General features: G+C 40.7%; 1 protein-coding gene across 1 annotated transcript in view; it reads right to left on the bottom strand.

Moving 5' to 3' along the window:
• Positions 1–957: 957 nt before the first annotated feature.
• The window catches only part of CLCN4 (chloride voltage-gated channel 4), a 41,813-nt gene continuing 20,265 nt past the window's right edge, over positions 958–22,505 (bottom strand). Inside the window, exons 5-12 of the mRNA XM_058824773.1 lie at positions 19,449–19,571; positions 17,702–17,908; positions 17,531–17,611; positions 16,513–17,058; positions 14,296–14,482; positions 11,057–11,455; positions 6,200–6,416; positions 958–4,762 (exon numbers count right to left, since the gene is read on the bottom strand). Coding sequence (XP_058680756.1) covers positions 4,672–4,762; positions 6,200–6,416; positions 11,057–11,455; positions 14,296–14,482; positions 16,513–17,058; positions 17,531–17,611; positions 17,702–17,908; positions 19,449–19,571 — 1,851 coding nt within the window. The 3' untranslated portion in view covers positions 958–4,671. The remainder of the gene's footprint in view (positions 4,763–6,199; positions 6,417–11,056; positions 11,456–14,295; positions 14,483–16,512; positions 17,059–17,530; positions 17,612–17,701; positions 17,909–19,448; positions 19,572–22,505) is intronic.

Below are 22,505 nucleotides of genomic sequence, written 5' to 3'. Positions count from 1 at the left end.
TCCCCTGAAAGAGCAAGAAGGCACATGGATGATAACAGACTGCTTGGTTTGGATTTGGAGGGCAGGCCAGGGTGTGTGGAGCACAGCTGCACCACAGCAGTGCTAAATGCTGTGAACATTTTCTATTCCATCTCCCAGCTGCACCACCACAAGTGATGACAGGTAGGTCTAAAGTTCAGAACCCCATGACCAAATACAAACTACAGGAATTATTACAACTTACTGAAGTTGCTGCATGCCTGATGACTCCTGGGTTATGGTGTGGTTTTGGGTTGTGTTAAGGGCACAGCAATCCATGGAATGAGTTGAAGGCCATGGGACTGCCATTCTGAAATGAGTAATTTAATTTTAGCTAGGATATTGCTGGCATGTTCACCTTAGTGTTGATCAGGATTGAGCCCATATTCTTTGCTACTACCTAGAATTTAGTCACTGACATAGATTTACCATATGTTTCATCCAATTAAATGGGGATGATTGAACCTGTCATTTTCAGTCTTTGATCTTAGCTTTGAATTAATGTGCAATTGAAAAATGTATCCAAAAATATATCATAGGGGCTTTGCAACATCTAGTTTTAAAGTTTCATGACCATTTTAGACAGAACAACCTGGTTAGATAAATGATTTTGCTTCTCTTTTTAGATTCTAAGGTATTTCTGATGCTGAAGAAAAAACATTTTTCTCTGACAATAAAATAGCCAGCTATCAAGACTGATTCTCTGAAGTCCACTGCATGAACTTTACTAACTCCCTTCTTAATATTACCTAACCTATAATTTAATTGGATATCCTAAATCTCTAGAACTCAGGCTTGAATTATCCCTGTGAGGGGGAAAGTGAGAAAAGGAAACAAAAATCATAGAGACATTAACTTAAATAATTTTCTAATTAATAAGATATACAAGAAAAGTTTCCAGTTCTGTAAGTCAGTTTTATTTAAAAAATAGAGTCCAAACATTGTTTTTTATAAGGTGCAACAGATACACTGTTCTCTACAATTAAAAAAAACCCAAAACAACAAACAGAGCCAAAGCAAAACTATAGTCATAAATATAGTGTCATTCAAACACGGAATCAGGGAGCCTTTTGTAATCCTTAAACATTCTTTTTCTGCTTCTTCAAAGCATAAGAATTAATAATTAGTGTCACTGGGACAGCCAAAGGGTCTTTCTAATGTCATCAATTTCTGTACTTTATTATTAAACCTTCCAGTACAGATTGCTTCAAGTACACAACAGAAGCTGAATGTAACTTAACACAGTTCATGCAAAACAAAGGTACAATACTGAACCTCCATCATTCAAAGATTCTTATTCCCCTGTTTATTTTAGTTGGGCATTTTTGAAGGCCAACTGCTTGAAGGATTGAACTGAGGTTGCATAATTCAGCAGTATATACTAAAATACTCATGTAACTCAGATTGATAACGCTACGTGACTACCTTGAGCTGTACAAATTCAAACAAATAGGGCTGAGATCTGTGCCTCTTGGAGTCTATTCAGTACCTTCTGAAATGAATTTTGGAATACAGATGGAAAATAGTGCCTGATAATGGGCTTGTTAAGGGGAAATAAATCATTATACCATAACCGCATTTTTTGAGATAAGCATGTTATTAATTTATATTGAGTGTTCCCTTTCAGACACCAGTGTGAAGAGCAATAAAGGCTGTAGCATGGAGGAAGTTTTGTAATTAGCAAAGTCTCAAAGCCCTCCATGTCATTCTAGCATCAGCCTCAGCCTTGATGATAACACCAGGCAGCTGCAGTTAGCCATGAGTGTGCCGCTCCTGGACAGCCAGAGAGCAGCCCCTGCTCTGGTTAAACATCTTTTGAACAGACATGGGAACAAGGAGCAGCACTACATGGTTACATATCCAAAGGTTTTTCCCTTGACCCCTTAGGCATTTAAAGCTTTCCATCTAGAGAGGAATGTGTTTGACAGAAGAGAGCTGTACACCCATTCACCTGCCTTTTACTTGGGTGGCAGTCCAGGGTCAAACTGCATTCACAACAACTACATAAATCTCAATTCCTTTTGCTGGTGCTTGCTGTAAATCACCAAGTTGGTTTTTTGGATCTTGTTTTTAAGTCCTGAGGGCTCCTCCTAAATAGTCAAATAAGGCAAGGCAACAAGCTATCACAGGGGTGACTTGGTTTCAGTAATCAGGCCTTTGGGTATTAATGGATATTAACCACACAAATCCATGCCAATGCATAACCACAGATGGAGTTTAACCTGATAAGACAAGTCAATACATACGTGAATTTGTATTCACAGCCAGATTAACCTCAGTTAGGCAAGTCCATGTCTTTTTCTCATAAAATTATAATGTTTTTCAGTGTTGATACACTGCATTGGTTGCTGTTAGCAAACATGGAAAGTAGAATATGGTCATACAGTTTTAATCCAAGAATGAGATTGCTCTCAAAAATCAGCCTTTTTAGCTTAGTCTACATCCCTTAGATTCTAGAAGTTATGGGTAGAGACTGACAATTGTATAAAGCCCCATTTGGATTCAGTTGTGGGAATGAGCTGATTTTATGATGGCTTCTCTGTTCAAATGAGGGAATCTAGTGTTTATGAGCATTGTTATTGACTTGGTTGGTTTTTTATGAGTCTGGCTGCTGACAGCTTCACAGAAAAATGTAAGAAATAATCACATTATGTTCTATTTCCTATTTTCAGAGGAAAGGGGTTGCTCAGTCCTACAGTTTACATGATGTTAATATTATCCCATTAATAATACATTGTACTGCAGCTGTTCATTTAACAAAACGTATACACTGCAATATTTATGGGCTTTGGCCAGAGCTACATATCTTTATGTCAGTCTGTTGCAAACACCATTGTTAGGTGGAGTACTTAACAGATTAAAATTATCCCTCTGCTTCCGTTTCTTTTACTTCAGCAATTCAGGCCATACCCTGTGTGAATGCAGTGGGACACAGGCCAGAAGGAAGCAGGGTCACCAGAGATAAGGGGAGGAATTTGTGACATGGAACTTCAGCATCTAACTCAGGGTGCACCTGAGCAGCTGTCTCAGTTCAGGGACACAATAATCATGTACATTGCCCACGTTAGATCAACAGGCTGGGTTTGGGCTGGGGTGAGCAACAGGCTGTTCTGGCATGGAAAGTCATCTCTATCCATGAGGAGCATCCAAACACCACCAGTTTTCTGGGTGAATTTGAACAAAAATACCAGAGGTCTTAAATGCCTAAATGAAGGGACCAGGAGGTCTGAAGGGGATTCAGAGCACAACCTTTCTCCAGTCTTTAAGTTTGCATCTATAAAGAAAGGGCAGTGTGAATTATGTGTTACAGGGAGTACAATTTGGTATTCTGTTGCTGATAGCAGTATTGACTAAAGGGTTGACCCTCTTTATCTCACAGAGGACCAGAACAAGGGTTTAGGAAAATTTAACATTTTTACCTGAGTGACTTAGAGGTCTCTACCAGGGTCTGGTAAATCTTGTGTTCTTGGTGCAAACAGATAAATACTTAAAGCTTTCTTATGATCATTTGCATTCTCAGTCCCTCTGATCTTATCCAGTCACAGTGCTGTGGAGAGGAATTCCACAGCCCTATGACTGTCAAGTGCATAAAAAGTAGATCTTTTACAGAACAACTGTCTAACTGTTAAATTAATTTCAGCCATCTCTTGGCAAATACAGACAAATGCCAAGAAAGAGCAATGACAAAAAGGACCTAAGTGGACAACCAAGAATCAATGCAGAATGTCATTCATTTGTGAAAAATTGTGATGTACATAAGGGAAGACAGTGAGGGATTCAATCTCTGGTCACTAACACTGATGAGAGACAGATACCACTGTCCTTTTAGTGCTTTTGAAAACTATTTTATGGGCTTCTATGTTTTTTCCAGTTACCACAGCAAACCACAAAATACTAAATTTTACAGTACCTGTATGCAAAATTGCATAGAGAGATAATAAATTCTTACAAATAAATCCCATTTCAACATTTATAAGGGAAAGCTGGTTGACAGAAATGCTAAGCAGTATAAAATTCAAAAGACTAAAGCAGGGAGCAAGGGACACTACATTTTAAAGTGATTTGAGGCATAATCTTACTCTTAAGACTTGATTCATTAAACATTTACAAAATAAATGAAGATAGCAAAGTCTTTCATTTAAAAATATGAGAATTTTTGTTTGTCATGAAAATGGTATAACTCAGTAGCAAACAAATAGCCATGATTCCAGTAACAAAAGCAACTGACACTACTCATCTACACTCAATGGCTTGGAACACAAACCTTTCTGTCTCTTAGCAGCTTGTACATGAACAGTGTCTGCTACTCTTCACACCTGCCTCAGCAGTTACTGTGACCTTGATGCCTCCAGTGGTGCTCGTGGCTCTTTCTCTCCAAGCCCAGCATCACTCACACCCACCAGTGCTCCAACTGAGCTCTTGGGAACCTCGTTAAGGAAACACAGCTTGATGTCTGCAGCTGCTCAGAGCTTATAAACTGCCTCCCTCATTAAATAAGTGCTGTCCTGCATCTACTCCCTCTGTCAGAGGCATATCAGGCCATTCCTCATATCCGTTACCTTTTTCTCTTTAAGCAAGATGAAACAGCAAACACAGCCTTCGTGTTAATCTAGAAGGGATTCCTGTGGGGTTACTTTCTTCTTCTTTACCAGTCTAGTTAAACATGATAGATTCAGGGTCCTGGTTTGCCATTTGAGCCATATGTCTTAATACATCCTTTTTAGTTATGATACCCAGCAGCCTCCTATAGGAGAAAAGGAAGTGAAAGGTCAACAATCTCATCTATCATCCAGGTTTGTTCCCTGTTCAGCTGCAGGGACATTTTGTGAGTGCTTCCACACAGTACTGTCCATCTCATGTATTCCCCAATTATTACCTTTTTATAAAAGTATTCTCACCTCATGCATTTCTACTACCCCAGTCACAATAATTAAGTGAAATGCTTTGGCTTATTACCTCTCGTTGTTGGGAACATGACTGAATGAGGAGCTACAAGAATTAATAATTGGTACCACAAAATAATATGTTTCTTTAGGCTCAGGCTGAGTGAGGAGCTACAACAACTAATACTTGGTACAACAAAATAATAAGTTTCTTTAGGCTCAGGCTGTGAGGACCAGCAGTCAAACCTAAGGCATCAGTGGTTGGTAGTACACAAAGTAAGCTAAAGCACAGGGTTTCTGAAACTCTCACTGACAGCATAATTCCTTCAAATTTAAATGATAATTTCTCATTTATGTGAACCTAAATGAATTATATCTGTCAAGAAAGATGAGGCCTATGGGATGTCTGGCCCCAAGAGTCAAAAAATTTCATAACCTTCAGTATTCAAGGACTTTTTACTTCCAGTCCTTGAAGACCATTAGGCACTGAATATTGAAATTATGTCATTGTTAATAGTTTTTCCACCTTTCATTTCACATAACTTCTAAAACTCCAGGTATAAATTTCTGAATCCAGGCACCTAAAATCAGAACCTTTATCTGTGTCCCAATAATGGTTCTTATTTTCTTAATGATGAGGATACTGCATTGACAGTAACAACTGACATGCAATATTTTTGAATAACAAAAAGACTCTCTAACAGAAGAATAAATTTTAGTCTTCCACATTTGGAAGTGATGGCTGTGGTCTGGCTATCACTAGATCCTGGGATGAGCCATGATGCCCAAATATCTCAAATTCCATTGGAACTATGGGATGTTATGTCTAGTCCACATGGTGCAGCTTTTTATTCTCCTAATTTCATATTTGCCCACCTCCTTCAACTGTTGAGGGCCTTTGATTTATACACCTTTCCATTATCCAATAAAGAAAGTTGAATGGAATAATTTTCTTCCAGTGACATCTTTATCACAATTTTCACAAACATCTAATCTAGCTGGATGTCTCAAAACAGGCATATTCTTTGCAAACAACACTGCTTGCCAGATCTGTCTCTGCAGAAAACTGAATGATAGGGGAAGTCAGAACAGTTTATTTTGTATTTATTTTTACCTTATCTAAATGAGAATACACTAAGAATTTGGGGGAGCAGAATGAAATGTAACACCCTGCAAGCACCATTTTGGTTCCGAGTCTGACTTCTTTTGCTGCCCCGGAGAGACACAGGTGAGGTTCCCTTATTCATCCATTCAAAAATAAGAAAATAAAAATGTTCACTTGGCTGCCAGCTACTCACCCACTGCGAGTCACCAGGCACTGCCGGAGCCCGAGCTTTCTGAAGATATCCACCACAGTTTCCATGGGTGTGTGGTCGGTGACGGTGAAAGGGCTCAGGTTGAGAATTCTCCGCAGTTTCAGTGGGTGGGGACTGTTGGGTGGCACTTCTGGGGGATCCTCAGTGAAGTACACGATGGAGTTGCTCACCACCCCATCCTGGCGCTGGCGTGCATTCTCTGTGCAGCACAAAAATTGGTGCAGATAGTGAATTAAGTTTGGTAATAAAAAAGAATCACTCCTTTGGAAAGCAAGGTTTGATTTTGTCTTTAATGTACTGAAGTCCCAGAAATCTGGGTCACTGAGTAACCTTGAACTTCTTTGAGCCATCACTCCCTCAAAGCAAATGTGGTATTTTTATAGGCACATATTTTTCCTTGGTAGGGATAATACTTTTCTGAATAAATATGCAGCTCATTGCATTCACAAACTTCACTAATCCAATTTCTGTCAAATTCAAACCACTGTATGTAATTTCCTCCATTGTGAGAATCACAACAGAAACCTTATTACATGTCTGAAGGAGTGGAGTGCAACAGCTGTGTAAGATCCCAGCTGGCTTGGAGCAAAACTTTTCAGTAGATTTGGGAAAATGTGGACATGGTGAATAGATTTATGAACACAAAGCTGGGGAAAGACAAATTCAGATTCCAGGGGTCCAGGGGTGGTGTGGGTGTTTTTCTAGATCAGCACACCTTGCTGGCATGCAGGGTAAACATTGTGTGTTTACAATTAATGCCTTAAATTGTTAGCAAAGCTAGATTTTAAAAAGGAAAAATAAATTACCTTCCTACTTAAAGGAAAATAGTAAAGGGAGGAAAAATATAGCTGTAAACAGCACATGTGTGACCATTTTCAGAAGTTCAAAAGCTATCATTAATACTTGAATCAAACTACAAATTGAACATTACTACATCTGGAGTTTTCATGATCAGTATAAGCCTTCTACTTAAAGCATGCCCCAAGAATTACCACTGGAGTACTTTATTTTCTTTGTAGAGTTTACCTCATCTCTGCTCAACACTACAGGGTATAAACATTATATGAGACAGATTTCCAAACGACAGACAACTTTTCACTCCCCAGAATAAGCATATCATGTGTTTGGCTCTGAGGGTTTAACTTGTTTTTTTTAATAAATCCTTGGAAATAGTTAAATTATTACTTTCAATTAACATAGGTTGCTTCTGCTCTTGAACTCATACTCCAAGCATATGTAAATATTCTTGGAACTCTCTGCCATCAATCAGAGTGAGAAACCTACTCCTTTGACTTGTAATCTAGACAGTGATGGTTTCCAACATGTTTCAGCTGCAATTTTTATTTTTTTTACATTCAACGATCATTGTCTTGTAATATTTCTGGAACTGCAGCAGTGCTGGCTCAACCCTAACATCAGTACAGTATGTGATTCTCAACCTTCTCACCCCACATATTACAAGCCCTATTGCAATTTACAGGAATGACGTTAGTTTTGTCTCAGCTTGTTTCAATTCATACATCCAATTTCAAGTGTGAATATGCCTGCATACTTCTTTGATATATGATCTGTGCTAAGAGGTAACATTAATCAAACTGAAGGTAACTCCCACCCTTTGATAAAAACCTTTGACAGCTAGGTATTTCCTTCCCAAAGCTGCACCCTAAGAAACAGGGCCAAGCATTTTGGTTACCACATTGCTGTTCCCAAGGCAGCAGTGACCCTGAACAGCAGTGATTAGCCAAAACCATGATTTCACTCTTCCATGTCAAACACCTCTCTAGAGAAATTTGAATGATGTAGTACTATGGAGTCAATTCAGTGGCATCAGAAAAATGGTGGATTTTGTATGCAGTCTCACTGGATGGGGGAGTGGGAGTAAAGGTAAAACAGAAGAGCAGATCATTTTTGCAGTCAGTGGGTAAGAAAAACAGATACAGATTAACAGAAAGAGCAAAGCAAATGGATGACAATGTCTGGCTTTACAGAGCAATCTATGCAGGCTCTTGTCATAGCTAGAGAGTGAATTACTTATCCCAAATGTGAAACAGTCTCTCATATTCAGGGGTTCACATTTCACAACTATGTTCATCTCTTTACTCCACACTGAGAAAAGCATATTATACAGGCCACCTGGCTATTGTCCAAGGCTCTGCCTTTTGCATGGTGCCTCTGGAGCTGGCCAAATTTAAGAAAAGCTTTACAGTGTCAAAACTCTGCCTCTGTAAGACTGAAAAGTAGGTGTCATCTAAAATGTAGACACCTCTTCCCAGAGGGTGACTCTGCCACTCCACCTGCCTACCTACTCAACAAGGATCAATGGAAGGACACAATCCTCCTGAGGATGCTGCTGAGCAATTGGCAATGGCATTGCCATTCACTTTACAGGTATTTGATGCATTTATAGAGCATGCTCCACTCAGTGGGAAAGAAATTACATAGGGGTAAATCATGAGGCAGATATGGGAATGGGTATTTGTGGGAATGGGTATTTGATGCAAGACTCAGCAGCTATTGCCTTCATCCTAGAAGGCAGGTGTGTGAGGGAATTGGAGTATTTCCCCAGAGTATTCCCTGGACCACCATACTACTGATGCACAATTAATTGGGCCTGAGAAAGAAGCTGAAATTCTTGATTGAAACCATGTCTCTATGAAGTGCAATGTGTTCTTTCATAGGGGTGTCAGAGCTAGCTCAGACTGGGGAGGCATTCTGCAGGCCACAATGCCATGAAAAAAGAGATACTGGTGAAAGAAGAGATACTGGAGTGGGCCTGACTCTGCTTTTGGTAAGACCTCATTCCCTGGCTGAAGTCCTGCACGGATGGGGCTTATGCTGTTCTGAGATGTAACTCCAGTATCTCTGTCAGGCTGAGGAGGTGAACCTGAACAGGTGAATCAGAGATGCTTCACCTTGTGTGATATTTCTGTCTTACTAAGCAATTTTATGGCTTAAGGAGAATTGGTGTATGGCTCCATGCTCACTACCATGAAGGAAACTGAGGTGGAGGTACAGAACACATTGGCTACCCTTGGGGTAGTGATCAACAACACCAACTCTGAAATTCAGGCAAAGCAACTTCAGAGAAAGAGGATTAGCAATCAAAAGTTGCTAGCATGGTTTGTCCTGCTCTGTACTAGAACCATATACTGTGTCTTTCGAAACCAAATCCAGATTTTAAGTCACAAGGACACAAACCATACTGGAAAGATTAACCATTTATCATAGTGTCAGCACAGATTGACAGCACTCACACTCAGCCCAAGCTGGGTTACCAAAAATCATCGGTGGCTGAGGATTTTAGAAAAACTTATCGATGCATATAACAATTTAATTTTAAATCTAAGTTCTCTGTCATTTTCTATAAAAGATGCTCTTAATTAGAACTGATCAGAAAACAGTACCTTTTCCTCTGAAAAATGCAGATGTCAAACAATTTTTGAACAGGCAAGCATTTTGATCTAAATGTTTACTGAGTTTAATTTTAACTGATTTCTTTGTTGTCAGTTCATAGCCTGACATTTTCTCACATCTTCTGTCAAGCCCATTCAGCCACACTGCCATTTATGACCTGAAACAAAAGACTCAGTTCCTCAAAGTTCTTTGACTGACTTCAAGCAGCCTGTGATCTTTCTGATTTTAAAGTGAGGGCTTTTCATCTTCAGTCCATGCAATTTCCCACTGACAAACCTTCCTGAAAAGGAGGTGCAAAAGACTATTAACTTAGGAAGGCACCAAGTGTTAAAGCCATGACATAGCATGGGAAGTATATAAGACAGACCCAGGATAGGCTAAATATATCTAAAACAGTGCTTTAAAGACATCAATTTTTGTTTTAGCTTTGTGGGAACTGAGCTGGAAAGTGACCTTCAAAAAAAAACCCCAAATTTTCCATTTATTATTTTCTTGTTTGAAAAATATGTGAATTTCCATCAGAGACAACAGCTTTTTTAAGGTGCCTGAACAACAGGGATGAAACAAAACCATGCAGAGAAGAATAATTCCAAGTCAAGGAGGTTTGGATATACCAGACATTCCACTCCCCTTCAACCATGCCCAGCTGGCATCTTGCCTGCCTGCCCAGCTGGCCCTCAACACCATAGGACTGCCAGAAATGGGAGCAGACAATGGGCCAGCCTTGCAGACCTCTGCAGTTCTGGGTGTCCTGGGTCCAGAAAAGGTGAAAAAACTTGCTTTCATCCAATACACTTGTTCTTCAATCCTCACTCAGTCATCAGATCAACCGGGAAAGGACCTGACAGTCAAAATCTTTAGTGACCTGGACTTGGACTCTCAGCCAGCTATCCACTGGATGCCAGAAAACAATTCACCCATCTTTACCAAAAAATATTGTGCATTGAATTGTGAATTGAAAATATTGTGCAGCACTAAAACCCTGCATGTGAGGAAAAACTGAGACAGAGCAACAGAAAGCAGCACAGGCTATTTCATCCCTGGGTGACCAAAGTTCATGACTGCCCCAGCCCATTCTGGAAGCCCATGAAGAGGGAAAGAAACTAATCACTACACTGGCTTTTGGTATGGTTCTGGCAAAAATTCTGGCATATGAGTTGAGTTTCTCTCTGTTGTCTCTAGAAGAATTTTATTTTACTCCTTTGAGTGACAGCAAAATTAAGCCTATAAGGGTCAAGCCCAGAAAATTCTATCAGTGGTATGATGCAATAGAAAAGCTTCTATGTCCTACTACCCAGTAAAGGTCAGATTTGAAGATTGGGGGTGCTTGTTTGTCCATTCTTCAAGGTGAATAACACTGTTAACCTCCTATCTTGTCTAAACCCCTTTCAAAACCAATCTTTCGAACATTGACACTCTACTTACTTATTGCAAGGATCAGCTCTCGTCTCTGTGCAAATCCAATAAGTCTCTCTGAGTCTTTGGAAACCACGACTGGGAAGCCATTGTAGTCAGTCTCTTTGATCAGGGTCTCCACGTCCTCCACGGTCATGCTGTCCTGGGTGAGCACGGAGAGAGGTGCCTCGCCCCGCCTCGGCCGCATCACGTCCGTGGCCAGCGTGCGGTGCGTGAACTCGTCCTTCACATCCAGGAAGGGGTAACCATTCAGGTGGATGTGAGCTTCATAGATCCCCTCTTTCCCAAAGGCATCTGCCACCCACTTGCTTGTGACAGCTGCAGCCATAAGAGGCACAATGTACTCCAGGCCTCCAGTTAGCTCAAACATAATCACCACCAGAGAGACTGTCATTCGAGTAACGCCACCTGCCAACAAGGAAAAGACTCAAGTTTCTCTCAGGGCTGGTATACATACTAAGAAACTCACTTATATCTTTGAGCCTTGCACTCAAAAATGCATGTAATTATTTATGCTGAGTACTTTGCCCTTACACTCTTAGGCCTGTTTCTCTGCAGAAAGGTATTTTTCATCTACTGCAATTTTCATCGCAAAGGTTGAGGGAACTTGCTCATGCCAAAGTTGCTAGCATTGAAAAGCAAACAATGAATGCTAAAAGACAGAGCTTTAAAACCAAAAAGGATGCCAAAAAAAATCAGCTTTAATGGATACTTGAGAAAGTAAAACTGAATCCTGCTGTTAGCCCTCTAAATGACTCCAAGAATCAGTTCAGTGCCACGGCTGAACGTGGAGAGGTGGCCTTCACACCAGCCTGTCTATTGCAGTCATACTGAGGAGAAGGCTGACCATTATCTTTGGGCACAACATGGTTACAAAATCCTACCTTGGAACAGCTTAGGGCCACTGCAAGAGCTATGATACAGCTTAAACCCTTGCTTTGGATATCACTATAGTAATTCAGTTTGAACTGAGTACAACTTGGTTTGAGGCCATCCAGGCATGCAGCCACAGGCAGGGCTGTAGCTGTATTTTTCAGTCTAGTCCTTCCATATTAATTTCATAAGCAAGTTCTTCGCTCCTTCAGTTTACATTAAAGGATAAAAATGATCACATAACTGAGGACAAGTGTGTATGTATCTCTGAATTATTAGGTAACATTTCTTTGCCTCTGTTCAAAAGGTAAATGTAATAAATCTGCTATTTTTGGGGCTCAAAATACAGCCCAATTTTAGATGAGAAAAATCAGAAACAGGTCATTAAAAGATCTTTTTATCTAGCAGCATACAGAAATATTCGATTGTTGATTACTTAACACTATGATCCAGATATGAATTTCATCTGAGAAATGCCTTAAACTTCTGACTGTGAAAAGCTGAGAGCAAATACCAGAGTAAGGATCATTTAATACTCCATTTCTCTTACTTCAGGCAAGACAGTCTTTGGTACAGAACAGCTTAAGTACAAGCTGTGACCTTTCTACGGTATTTCTCACCACACTATTAAAAACCACTGCACCTTAATTTGGACCGTGTAAAAGAGGAAGAAATTGCAGCCTCACTTTGAGTCCTATGTGAAGTTTTGGGCATCACAGTATAAAAAAAATTGCATTAAGCTATTAGAAACCACCCAAAGGAGGGCCACTAGGATGATGGAGTGTGGGAAGGGGAAGCTTTTGTGGAGTGGCTGAGGTCACTTAGCCTGTTCAGCCTGGAGAGGACTAGGGGGAGACCTCATTCTGGTCTACAACATTCTCACAACGGGAAGCAGAGGAGCAGACACTGATCTCTTCTCTCTGGTGACCAGTGAAGTTGCCTTGGGAAGAGGTATTTGGACAATTCTCTTGGTGTCATTTTTGGGGTGTTCTGTGCATGGGCAGGATTTGGACTTGATGATCCTGATTGGTCCCTTCCAACTCAGCATATTCAATGCCTCTATAATTCTATGCTGACTAGCAGATCATCTGCAACATCAGAGCCACATTTTTGTGCATTATTTATTTAATGAATGAAGATCATTTACAGTAAAAAGGAAGTGCTTTACTTGTCTGGACAGTAAGATTCATCCCAGCTTTTTTTAAAACGTCTACTCTGCTGTGGGTGTTCACATCCAAAGGGATGACCCAGATTGCCTTTATAACCTCTAGATAAAAACAGGCCCTTTTGAGGCCAAAATAATCTGTTCCTTTTCCTGGTTTTAGATGTGTATGGGCAGATGAGACTGATCTTTCCCATACCTCATTTTTCTGTTTTGACTGTGAGGGGTATCAAGACAGTTAAGCTCAGTTGTTGATATCTACATTACAGACATTAAATTTTCAAGCAAATCCCACCCTTCCTTCCTCTATACTGATCACGCAAATGATCCTGCTTTTCTAATATGAGCATCCAAATCCAAAATTTTTCCAGCTCTTCCTTAGTACATGTTTAATTTCAAACCTACCCAGTCACATTACTCGTGTGTTATGCCTCTCCACTATTTTTCATACACTGATGATGACATCAATAACAGCAACAAAAGGAGATAGAATATGCAAGTACACGAGGGGAAAGATATGATCAGGTAAAAACATGTTCAGATGGTATGCTTGTAACATACTTCTTACTCTATGGCTAGAAATTTGATATGTGAGATATTTTTCAATTATCTTGCTTTAATAGTTAACAGATCACTGCTGTTATATCCAATAAATCCTATTGATTGAGTGTAATCCAGTATTGGCCTATGATCAAAATGTAAACCAAAATACAGCTCAGTTGACCATAGCATGACACGCAGCCAATAAGACCCAGAATTTTTGCCTCTGTGTAGCTTAAAATTTAGCAAAAACTGGGATGTTTGCTTCCTGCACTGAGAGAGTGCACAGTCTAAATAAGCAAGTCCAGTTACAGTGAATTTCATTACATCAAATGGAAAAAATGCAAGCAAATGTACTTCAAATGTACTCCTGCTTGGAAACCCGCAGTTAAACTTCAATTTGGTCTTTCCTTTTCTCTGCTTTTGGCAGACTACAAGGAGTAGACATCAATGACTGCAAGCCTTTCTGTTGCTGACTATCTGGCAGATCACTGGAGCAACCAGCAGAGGAAGCTGCCTGTTCTTTAACCCATCACGTCTTGATTTCAACTTCTGTTGCCCCCAGAAATGCCAACATAGGCAGCTAACACCAACCCAGGCCCCTCCAGAGCATGTCCCCAAGCATGTCCCCAGTGTTGGTCACATACAAAGCAATGACCAACAGAGACCCTACCCAAGCAAGCTGCTGCTCCCACCATGGCATAAAGGCCCGGTGTGACACAGTCTGCCCCAGGTCTGCACCAGTTCCTGAAGATGATCCAGTCATGGTGGTGGTATGCCAGCTGCTCCACTCCAATCCCAACCATCCTGCCAGCTATGGCTCCAACAGCCATGCTAGGAATAAAAAGGCCTGAAGGGATCTGGAATGAAATATGGACACATGAGCACCTTAGCAAGTATCAAACAATTTTAATTGACAGTAAGAGAACCAAGTTTCCATAGCCTCATGGCAGCCTACAGGGCTGATCCCCATGGTCTGACACAGTTTTCTGCAGCAACAGAGTTTATGTGGCTACATGGGTATTAATAGCTTTATAAAAAGTTAGTGCACTTTCTAAAGAAATTTTGAACCCTATCTGCTGCATCCCACTGAATTAGGGAGACAAATGCTGTTTCTGAACAACAGTTTGCTTTTGAAGTCAAGATGTTCCTGGCTTTGCCTTTATTGCTTTCTCAGCAGGAGGTCAGGAGCTGCTCACGGTTCTGTCATAGGCTTGAGAATAAGCTTAACTGAAAATAACATAATGATTTCACCCTCTATCAGATGGAGCACTTTATGGTTCTATTACTACTTTTTCAGGCTAAATCAGACCAGATTTTAAATTAAATGTCAAATGAAGAATAAAAATTCAGAGAAAGGAGGCTGACTGCTCAGGGACAACTAATTCTCCATCGCAGTTTACAATATATTTTCCAGGAAGCTCTGTGAATCATAACTTTGTTTGCTATACAGACAAGCCACAAGTCATTAAAAACAGTATTTAAATGAGAATGGAGGGGGAAAAAAAGAGAATGAAAATGTATTTTGCCTTGGATAAGTGCATTTCCTCTTAGGAAATTTCTACTTAGATGTCAAGTGCACCAGCAAGTTAGAGATGTATTTCCTGCTGGAGAAGACAATTCAGATCTGTGACAGGGGCTTGCTGGCAGCTTTTGTTGTTTGCAGAAAGGAAAGCCTATTATATCTTTTAAAGTCTGAAAATACACCTTAAGCTTCCTTGAGAACTTAACTAATCACCTCATCAGCACAGCCCAGGGGCATCTACGGCTGATAACAGTGGATGCTACAGACCCCACCACATTGTGTTAACTTTGCTGATGCAGCTCAATTGAGTCTTCTAGATTTAGTAGGTAAAGCTATTTGGTCCATTCTTTTACAGACAGGCTGAAACTGGCAATTGCTTCTAAAAGTTTTTAAATATACAGGATAAATAAAGAATCACATTTTAAATAAAGAAACAAAGCTTTTCATGAACAAGCATAACAATGGGCTGTCAGCCATAAATCAGTTTCTAGAGTGAAAGGCTACACTCAGTTCAAGTGTAGTGTTTAAGTGAAAAATGAGATAATCTAGTTTTGAGCATGGTATAAAATACAGTGTATAACTAAAAAAAGCTTCTCATTGTCTGCAGTCACCAGATCCACAAATAAATGCTCAGATAATGGGAGCTGTAGACAGACAGAACCTGCTTTTTATGTGCTCTATTAATCAGATATATAGAGTTCACCACAAACAGTTTGGTATATATGGAAAGCTTGGATAAATTGTTCTTGGACCTCTCATCACTCATTTATGGGGAGAAGGAGTTGCTGAAGGAAAAAGCTGCAAATCCAGAATATTCAAATGACACATCAGTTAGTCTTCTCATTCATTCCCTTTTTTTTCTGAGCTACAGTGCTTAAAAGTATTCAAAAATAGACCTTTTCAGCCACTTTTATATTTCTGTGATGCTCTAAATGTGTAAAATAGTAAATTTAAAATTATTACTTCCTTGAGTATAGCTACCTTGAGGCACATTAAGACATTAATCCAACAAGACAAACAACAATGTAAATAGCCCATATCCATGAGAGAGCTAAAAAACAGCTGCAGTGGGAATCATCTTGAAATTGCTTATTGGCTACAGCAGGTTTAAATCTCCACACAGATTTCTTTTTCACTTAACAAAACCGCAGATGACTGGAAGGTGGAAAAGCAGGGCTCAGTCCTGGGCTGCCACAGGGGCCCACAGGGCATGGTGCTGGAGAGGAGCCAGCAGCACCTCAGGGACAGCCCCAAGCCTGGGGCAGGTCAGGGCCAGCAGCACCTCAGGGACAGCCCCAAGCCTGGGGCAGGTCAGGGCCATAGAGAGCCCACAGCAACCCATCTGCGGCCCACGGTCCGATTTACCTTCATGCCGAAAGTGAATATGGTGATGACAATTTTGAACACCAAGGCCAAGGCCAGCTGCCACATGGCAGAGTAGACCCCAGGGCCAGCAGGTCTGTCGGGAATGTCATCCACGGGCTGGGTCATGTTGGGGTCGTTGATGTAGTCGCAGAGCTGCGAGGACTCCAGGGCCCCGCAGTCGTTGAAGAGCTCGGAGATGAGCTCGCTGGTGCTCCGGCGCGTGTAGGGGTTGGGGTAGGCGATGATGGCGGTGATGGCTGTTATCACAATCACCTCCAGCACTGGGTATTTCCCAAGCCTGGTGGTTTTCCTCCTCCTGCACCAGGCGATGTTGCATCGGATGAAGAGGGTCCCCCAGAGGCCCCCGAAGACGCCGAGCAGGATGAAGGGGAAGAGCTCGGCCATGTACCAGGGGGTGTGGTACTCCACATAGAACAGCACCAGCCGGCTGTTCCCAAAAGGATTGATGGACCTCAGCGTGAAGGCAGCCACCAGAGCAGCAAAAAATGACCTCCAGAGGGTCTTCAGGGGAAAGTAGTAGCTGACCTAAAACAAAGCAAAGACCATAAACATTTCACTGAGTACCACAGAAGGTGCTGCCTTTAACCACCATCACCATCTGTTTCATTTGACTTTACTGTGGGCACTAGACCTTACCACAGCCAGAACATGTTCATAAAAGTATCAGAAAAGGAGTAGCAACTAGTTTAAAATTTAAACCCATAGTTGCTATCTAGAAAGTATAAGAAATGCTTGACAGCTTGGTCCGTGCATTAGCTAGCTGGAGGCTAGAGACAACTCAGCAGAGGGATATATTTCCATACTCAGTCATCTAATTTGTTTTCTGCTACTCAGATTATGCTAAAATACCTGGTTATTTCTTATTATTGGAAATCATAGGTTTTTTTTAATAGGGGAAAAAATAAGCATATAAATATTTGAAAAATAATGAGTAATCTTGGAGAAAGGCATCAAATTGAAATATATTTACTGAAGCAAGTGAACTGCCAGGTCTCACCTCTTCCAGACTAAAAAGCACACCTCCAATTGGAGCCCCAAAGGCAACTGAAACTCCTGCAGCAGCTGCAGCTGAAAGTACCTGCAAAGCAAATGTTTACATACAAGGCATGAGTTTTTTGAAATCCCCAGTATCCAGACAGGGAAAATAAAAATTTACAACCAAGCTCACCTCTCTTCTCTTTCCTTCATTCTTGCTGTACTTAGAGAAGAGGCTGCTGAAGAAGTTTCCACAGCAACAGGCCACATGGACTAATGGGCCCTCTTTCCCAAGGCTGAGGCCTGAAGACACCACCAGAACCAAGGTGACTGTTTTGATTAAAAGTGTCCATTTTCCCAGGTAGCCCCTAATAATGAACCCACTCAAGATGGTTTTTATCTGGAAAGCAGGAAGAACATGAAAAGATGAAGAATCCTTTTCTACTCTGAACTTTCAAATGGAGTTAAAACTCCAGCAGAGTTTAAAAAGTTGCAGACTGCTTGAAAAGAGACAGTGATGGAGAGAAAGAAACTGTAGGTAGGGCATCTTTCCCACAGCAATATCTGAGCAGGGGTTAGGCAGACCACACTTTTACTGCTGTTACGGGTGGTCCCAATAACAGGCAGTAAGGACTCTCACAGAGATCAATAGAAATATGAAACTCTTACATATCTCCTTGGCTTACAAGATCAGAGTTAAGCTGGATTTGAGTTTAGCAAAGCAGAAAAAAAGCAAATAAACAACAACAGACTTTTTCCAGATAAAATGCACAAAAAAAGTTCTAGGTATTTGGAATCACTGTGCCATAAAAGCATGCACATATTCTGAAATAAGAAAGTCCAAAAGATCATATTTCTACACATTTTGTCTTAATTTTGCTAGTGAGTGGCTCAGAAAGCACAATGCATGTGCATGACACAAAGGCTGCAGGGTGGGATTTGGGTTTGGACTCCAGGCATGCAAATGGGCTGGAGCTGAGCCTCACCTCACACGAGGGATTTACCACTTGGAAACTGGCTTTGTAGTTAACTATGAGAACTTTTTAAAACCACAAATATATCCAACACATAACAAAGACACACATAACTACTTTCAAACATGTAAATTATTCAAATATTTTAAATTATTTGTGGTGAGTTTTTTTGAAACATTTGGATGCTTCTCTTAGAGATCAAGAACAAAAGTACGCCAAGATTTCTAAGCTTTGGGCTGTTAATTCTGTCTGCCACATTCCTAAACAATAATTCCAGTAGTTCCATAGCACTTCTAACAAGAGACTGACCTGATTTCAAAGACTTTTAATAACTCTGCTGGTTAAATTACAAGGTAAATTCTTCATTTAACAGCTTAAATATGGACTGAGGCTTAATATGTAAAATACTGAAAACCAAGCAGATATTTTGGCTGCTATAATGTTGTCATGCTGGCACAATGTACATTACTCTGTCTTTAGGAAAAAAATTTGCAAAAGACGTGCACCAGACACTTTCCAGGCATCCCAAATGATGGGCATCTTCAGCAGTTTAGGAAACCTTAGCTTTGTAGCCCACCCTCTTCTTTTTATTTCACTTTTATTTAGAGCCTAGCCTAGAAAATAACTGGTTTTGTAACTGGCCCAAGTAATTTCATCCTAGGAAAATTCTCTATAATCTTCTAGTGAGTGTGTCTCTTGGAGATGTTGATTTTTAATTCACACTCTGGCAACGAACAAGTACATGCATTAACCTGTCACAGTGACATATGAACACTTTTTACTATGAAAGTAGTAAATGATGATCACCATAAAAGCATAAAAAAAGGAATGAAGGCAGATGAGATGGAAAGACAATTTTCTTTGTGGCTATGCTATCTCATAGTACAGTTCTGGAATGGGAAAAGACAGTCATTTTTTGTTGTGGTTTGGATTTTTTTGGATATTCATGCACAAAGGGAAACTCACCTCTGGGATTCCAGAGCCACAGGCATAAGGAGCAAACACTCTGACCAGGGAGACTGCCAGGAAAGCAAAACATAGAGCCCACATAATGTACAGAAAATAGTTTAGAATGTAAGCACTTGCACCCTAGAAAAATAACAGTAACAAACATTGTTAGACAAATGCAGATTGGCAAATCTCACACTTCTACTAGTGATCATGATGGCATGGAGCCTGATTTTTCATTTACATGGTAAGTGCTGCTTTTCCTCAGAAGGACAAGTAGTTTTATATACTCCAACAATTTTATTACTCATGGAAAGAAGCAGCATACTAATAAATAACTAACCCAGTCCATACAGTCTGTTTGCAAGGGACCCAAATACCTTAAACTGAGCATCTTTCAAGCACTAAAAAATCCAAATAACCCACATAAAGTTCCAAAACATCAAACAAATGCATCATAAGGGCAAAAGCAATAGGTAATGAAAAGGCACCTAATGAAGGAATCTGCTGTGTTCATCCCATGGTGGGGGACAAGGAATGGGACCCTGATAGGAATTTTTCCGAGGACTGGTATTCAAAGGTCAGTTCTCCATGCAGATGGTAATTTTTCAAACAACATCCCTGTGTGTATCAGTAGCCAGTCCAGTTCACAAACAGGAAGGGTAAAACCATACAAAAATCATTTCTTTCTATATAGTGCTGTCCACGAAAGGGTTGAAAATAATTTGGAAACATCACAGCTTGGCAGAACCCTCCCACACATCTCAGGCTTATTACTGACTGGAACAATTTTAAAATGTTAGGGCAAAAAATTACTATTTTCAAACTGAATAGCTTTACTTTTCTAACAGAATGGGAATGCTAATGATCATTAGCAATGGTTGACTGTGCAGTGCCATGGTGAAAGCATAGTCAATAGTAACCTTCAAGTTTCTACCTTTTTCCAATGATCAAGTCAAAATCTTTGTTAAAATCTGCCTTGGCTCTGCCTCTTCACATGCATATACTTTTTAGATTCATTTCAAAAACCCACCTACATGGACAAAAGAGAATCTACTCAGCAGCATCAAATCAATACAAGGAGCTTAAGCCTTCAAACAATATCCTGTAGCAACATGACACTAGAGAATAAAAGACTGAGATGGATCTCAGTGCATGAATTGGTATGAATCCTTCACCTCTAAGTGAACTCTTCCTACCGGATGCAATCCCAGCTGCTCGAGAGCATCAGGGCCCCTGCCTCTGCTCTGCAGGACAGCAGCCTGGATATCAACATTATGATAAATCAAGGAGGAAAACAGGCATTAATCAATTGTATCAGTTAACAGAGCTGGCCAAACCTTGTTCCCAGTCATAAAAAACTTAAGAGATGAGAAGTCTCCCTGTTTTCAAATCTGCAAGGAATCAACTTTTAACAGCATGGATGTTTGCTAGCTTCATTTTTCAGGTGTGTCCAAATGAAAATGCAGTAAGGACACCACTAACCCTTATCCTTATGGATGTATCTGGAAGAAGGGCAGTTTGTTGGGCTGGTGCTTGCTGAAGTTAGCAGCTGGCTTTGCTGATGACAGCAGAATGCTGAAGCAATACAGGGCTATCCCCCAGTGCCCTGAGACCCAGCAGTCATGGATCCCACACTGGCAGTGATTGATATCTGGCTGTGGTAACCAAGGGCCTTTGTTGCTACAGCTGAAGACAGTCTCATGAATGTCTTCTCCTAGTGCTTCCAATTACAAACAGCTATGACAATATTTACTCTTCCTCTAGAGAAAACTTTGGCTATCTTGCCTCAGGGCAAAATCCTCCTGTCAGTGTGAAACTGGAATACCTCCAAAGAAGGCCAACACCATTACAAAAATTTGGCCCTTCTAGGGTTGAGTAGAAACTGTAGTTTTGCTTCTAAATTCACTGGAGAAAAATTAAATTTGTTTCTTTTTACTTCTTCTTCTTCTTTTGCTTCTCAGAAGTCATAAGAAAACTCTGTCAGCTCATTACTGCAGTCACACATACACCTACAGTGCTGTGGCAGGACCCCACAAGGGTCTGTATGGCCAGTTCAATCTTATCCCTTGGGATATCTTTCATTGTTACATTTTCCAGATATCTGGCATTCTGCAGGTTCAACTGCAACAGCTTCTAATGAATAATAATATGAAAACCTTTGGGAAGTGAAGTAGCAGTAACTCAGTATAGCAAATGGTTCATTTCTCATCCATTACATGCCATTACTAAGGCTCTGAATCAGTGAAAGTCTTGAGCATGTACACTGGAGTCAGAGGCTGAAGCAGATCACCAGCAGAGCTGATCCTGCTATAACCTTTCCCATGGCAGCTCAAAAGACTCACCCTGAAAGCAATAGTAATGAAGCAAGAAGGAAAACTGAACAAAATTTTGTATTTTAGTTTGCAAGACCAAGCAATATTTCAGATCTGGTGTCAGTCCAGTTTAGATACAAATGGAACACAATTGAAAACCCTCAAAAACTCAGACCACTGAAATAAACCCCATCCCTCAGGATGCTCTCCTATGTGTGGTTACTGCAGAGGCCCAGAGCCCTGCTCTGACTCCATGGGGATCTCACACTTTGCAGACTCTCTCCTATGGATGTTACAGCAGGGTGTGTCCTCAGGACTGACAGGTTCAAGGCAGCAAAAGTGAGAAGTGGGTTCCAGGTCTAGAGAGGCTTCCTTGTCCTGCAGCCCTCAGCTTCACGACAGGAGATCCAGAAGCCCTGGGATAGGAATTCAGTCCATTGCTGGATCCAGTGTCATGATCCATGCAAGACATGAGGTCCTTTCCTCTACCCTGAACATGTGTGTAGCCATCAAAACTTCTGTCCTTACACTGGACATGTGCAAGCCACCAAAAATGGGGTCCTCAGTCCACTGAAGCTGGGGTTGGGACCAAACTCAATCTGCAGAACAGGGAAAGTCCAGATCACCAGTGACATCTGATGACCTGCCAGTGAATTTGAGGTTTTGAAACTCCCTCACACCAAAAAACCCTCTTCACGTCCTCTTCAAAAGTAGTTCCAGACGAGAAGGGTGAAGGATAATTGGCCTACCAAACAATGAT

This window comes from Ammospiza caudacuta, chromosome 2, assembly GCF_027887145.1.
Source record: "Ammospiza caudacuta isolate bAmmCau1 chromosome 2, bAmmCau1.pri, whole genome shotgun sequence".
Lineage (NCBI taxonomy): Eukaryota > Metazoa > Chordata > Aves > Passeriformes > Passerellidae > Ammospiza > Ammospiza caudacuta.
The sequence above is the reverse complement of the archived record's forward strand: the minus strand, read 5'-3'. Positions and strand labels throughout refer to the sequence as shown.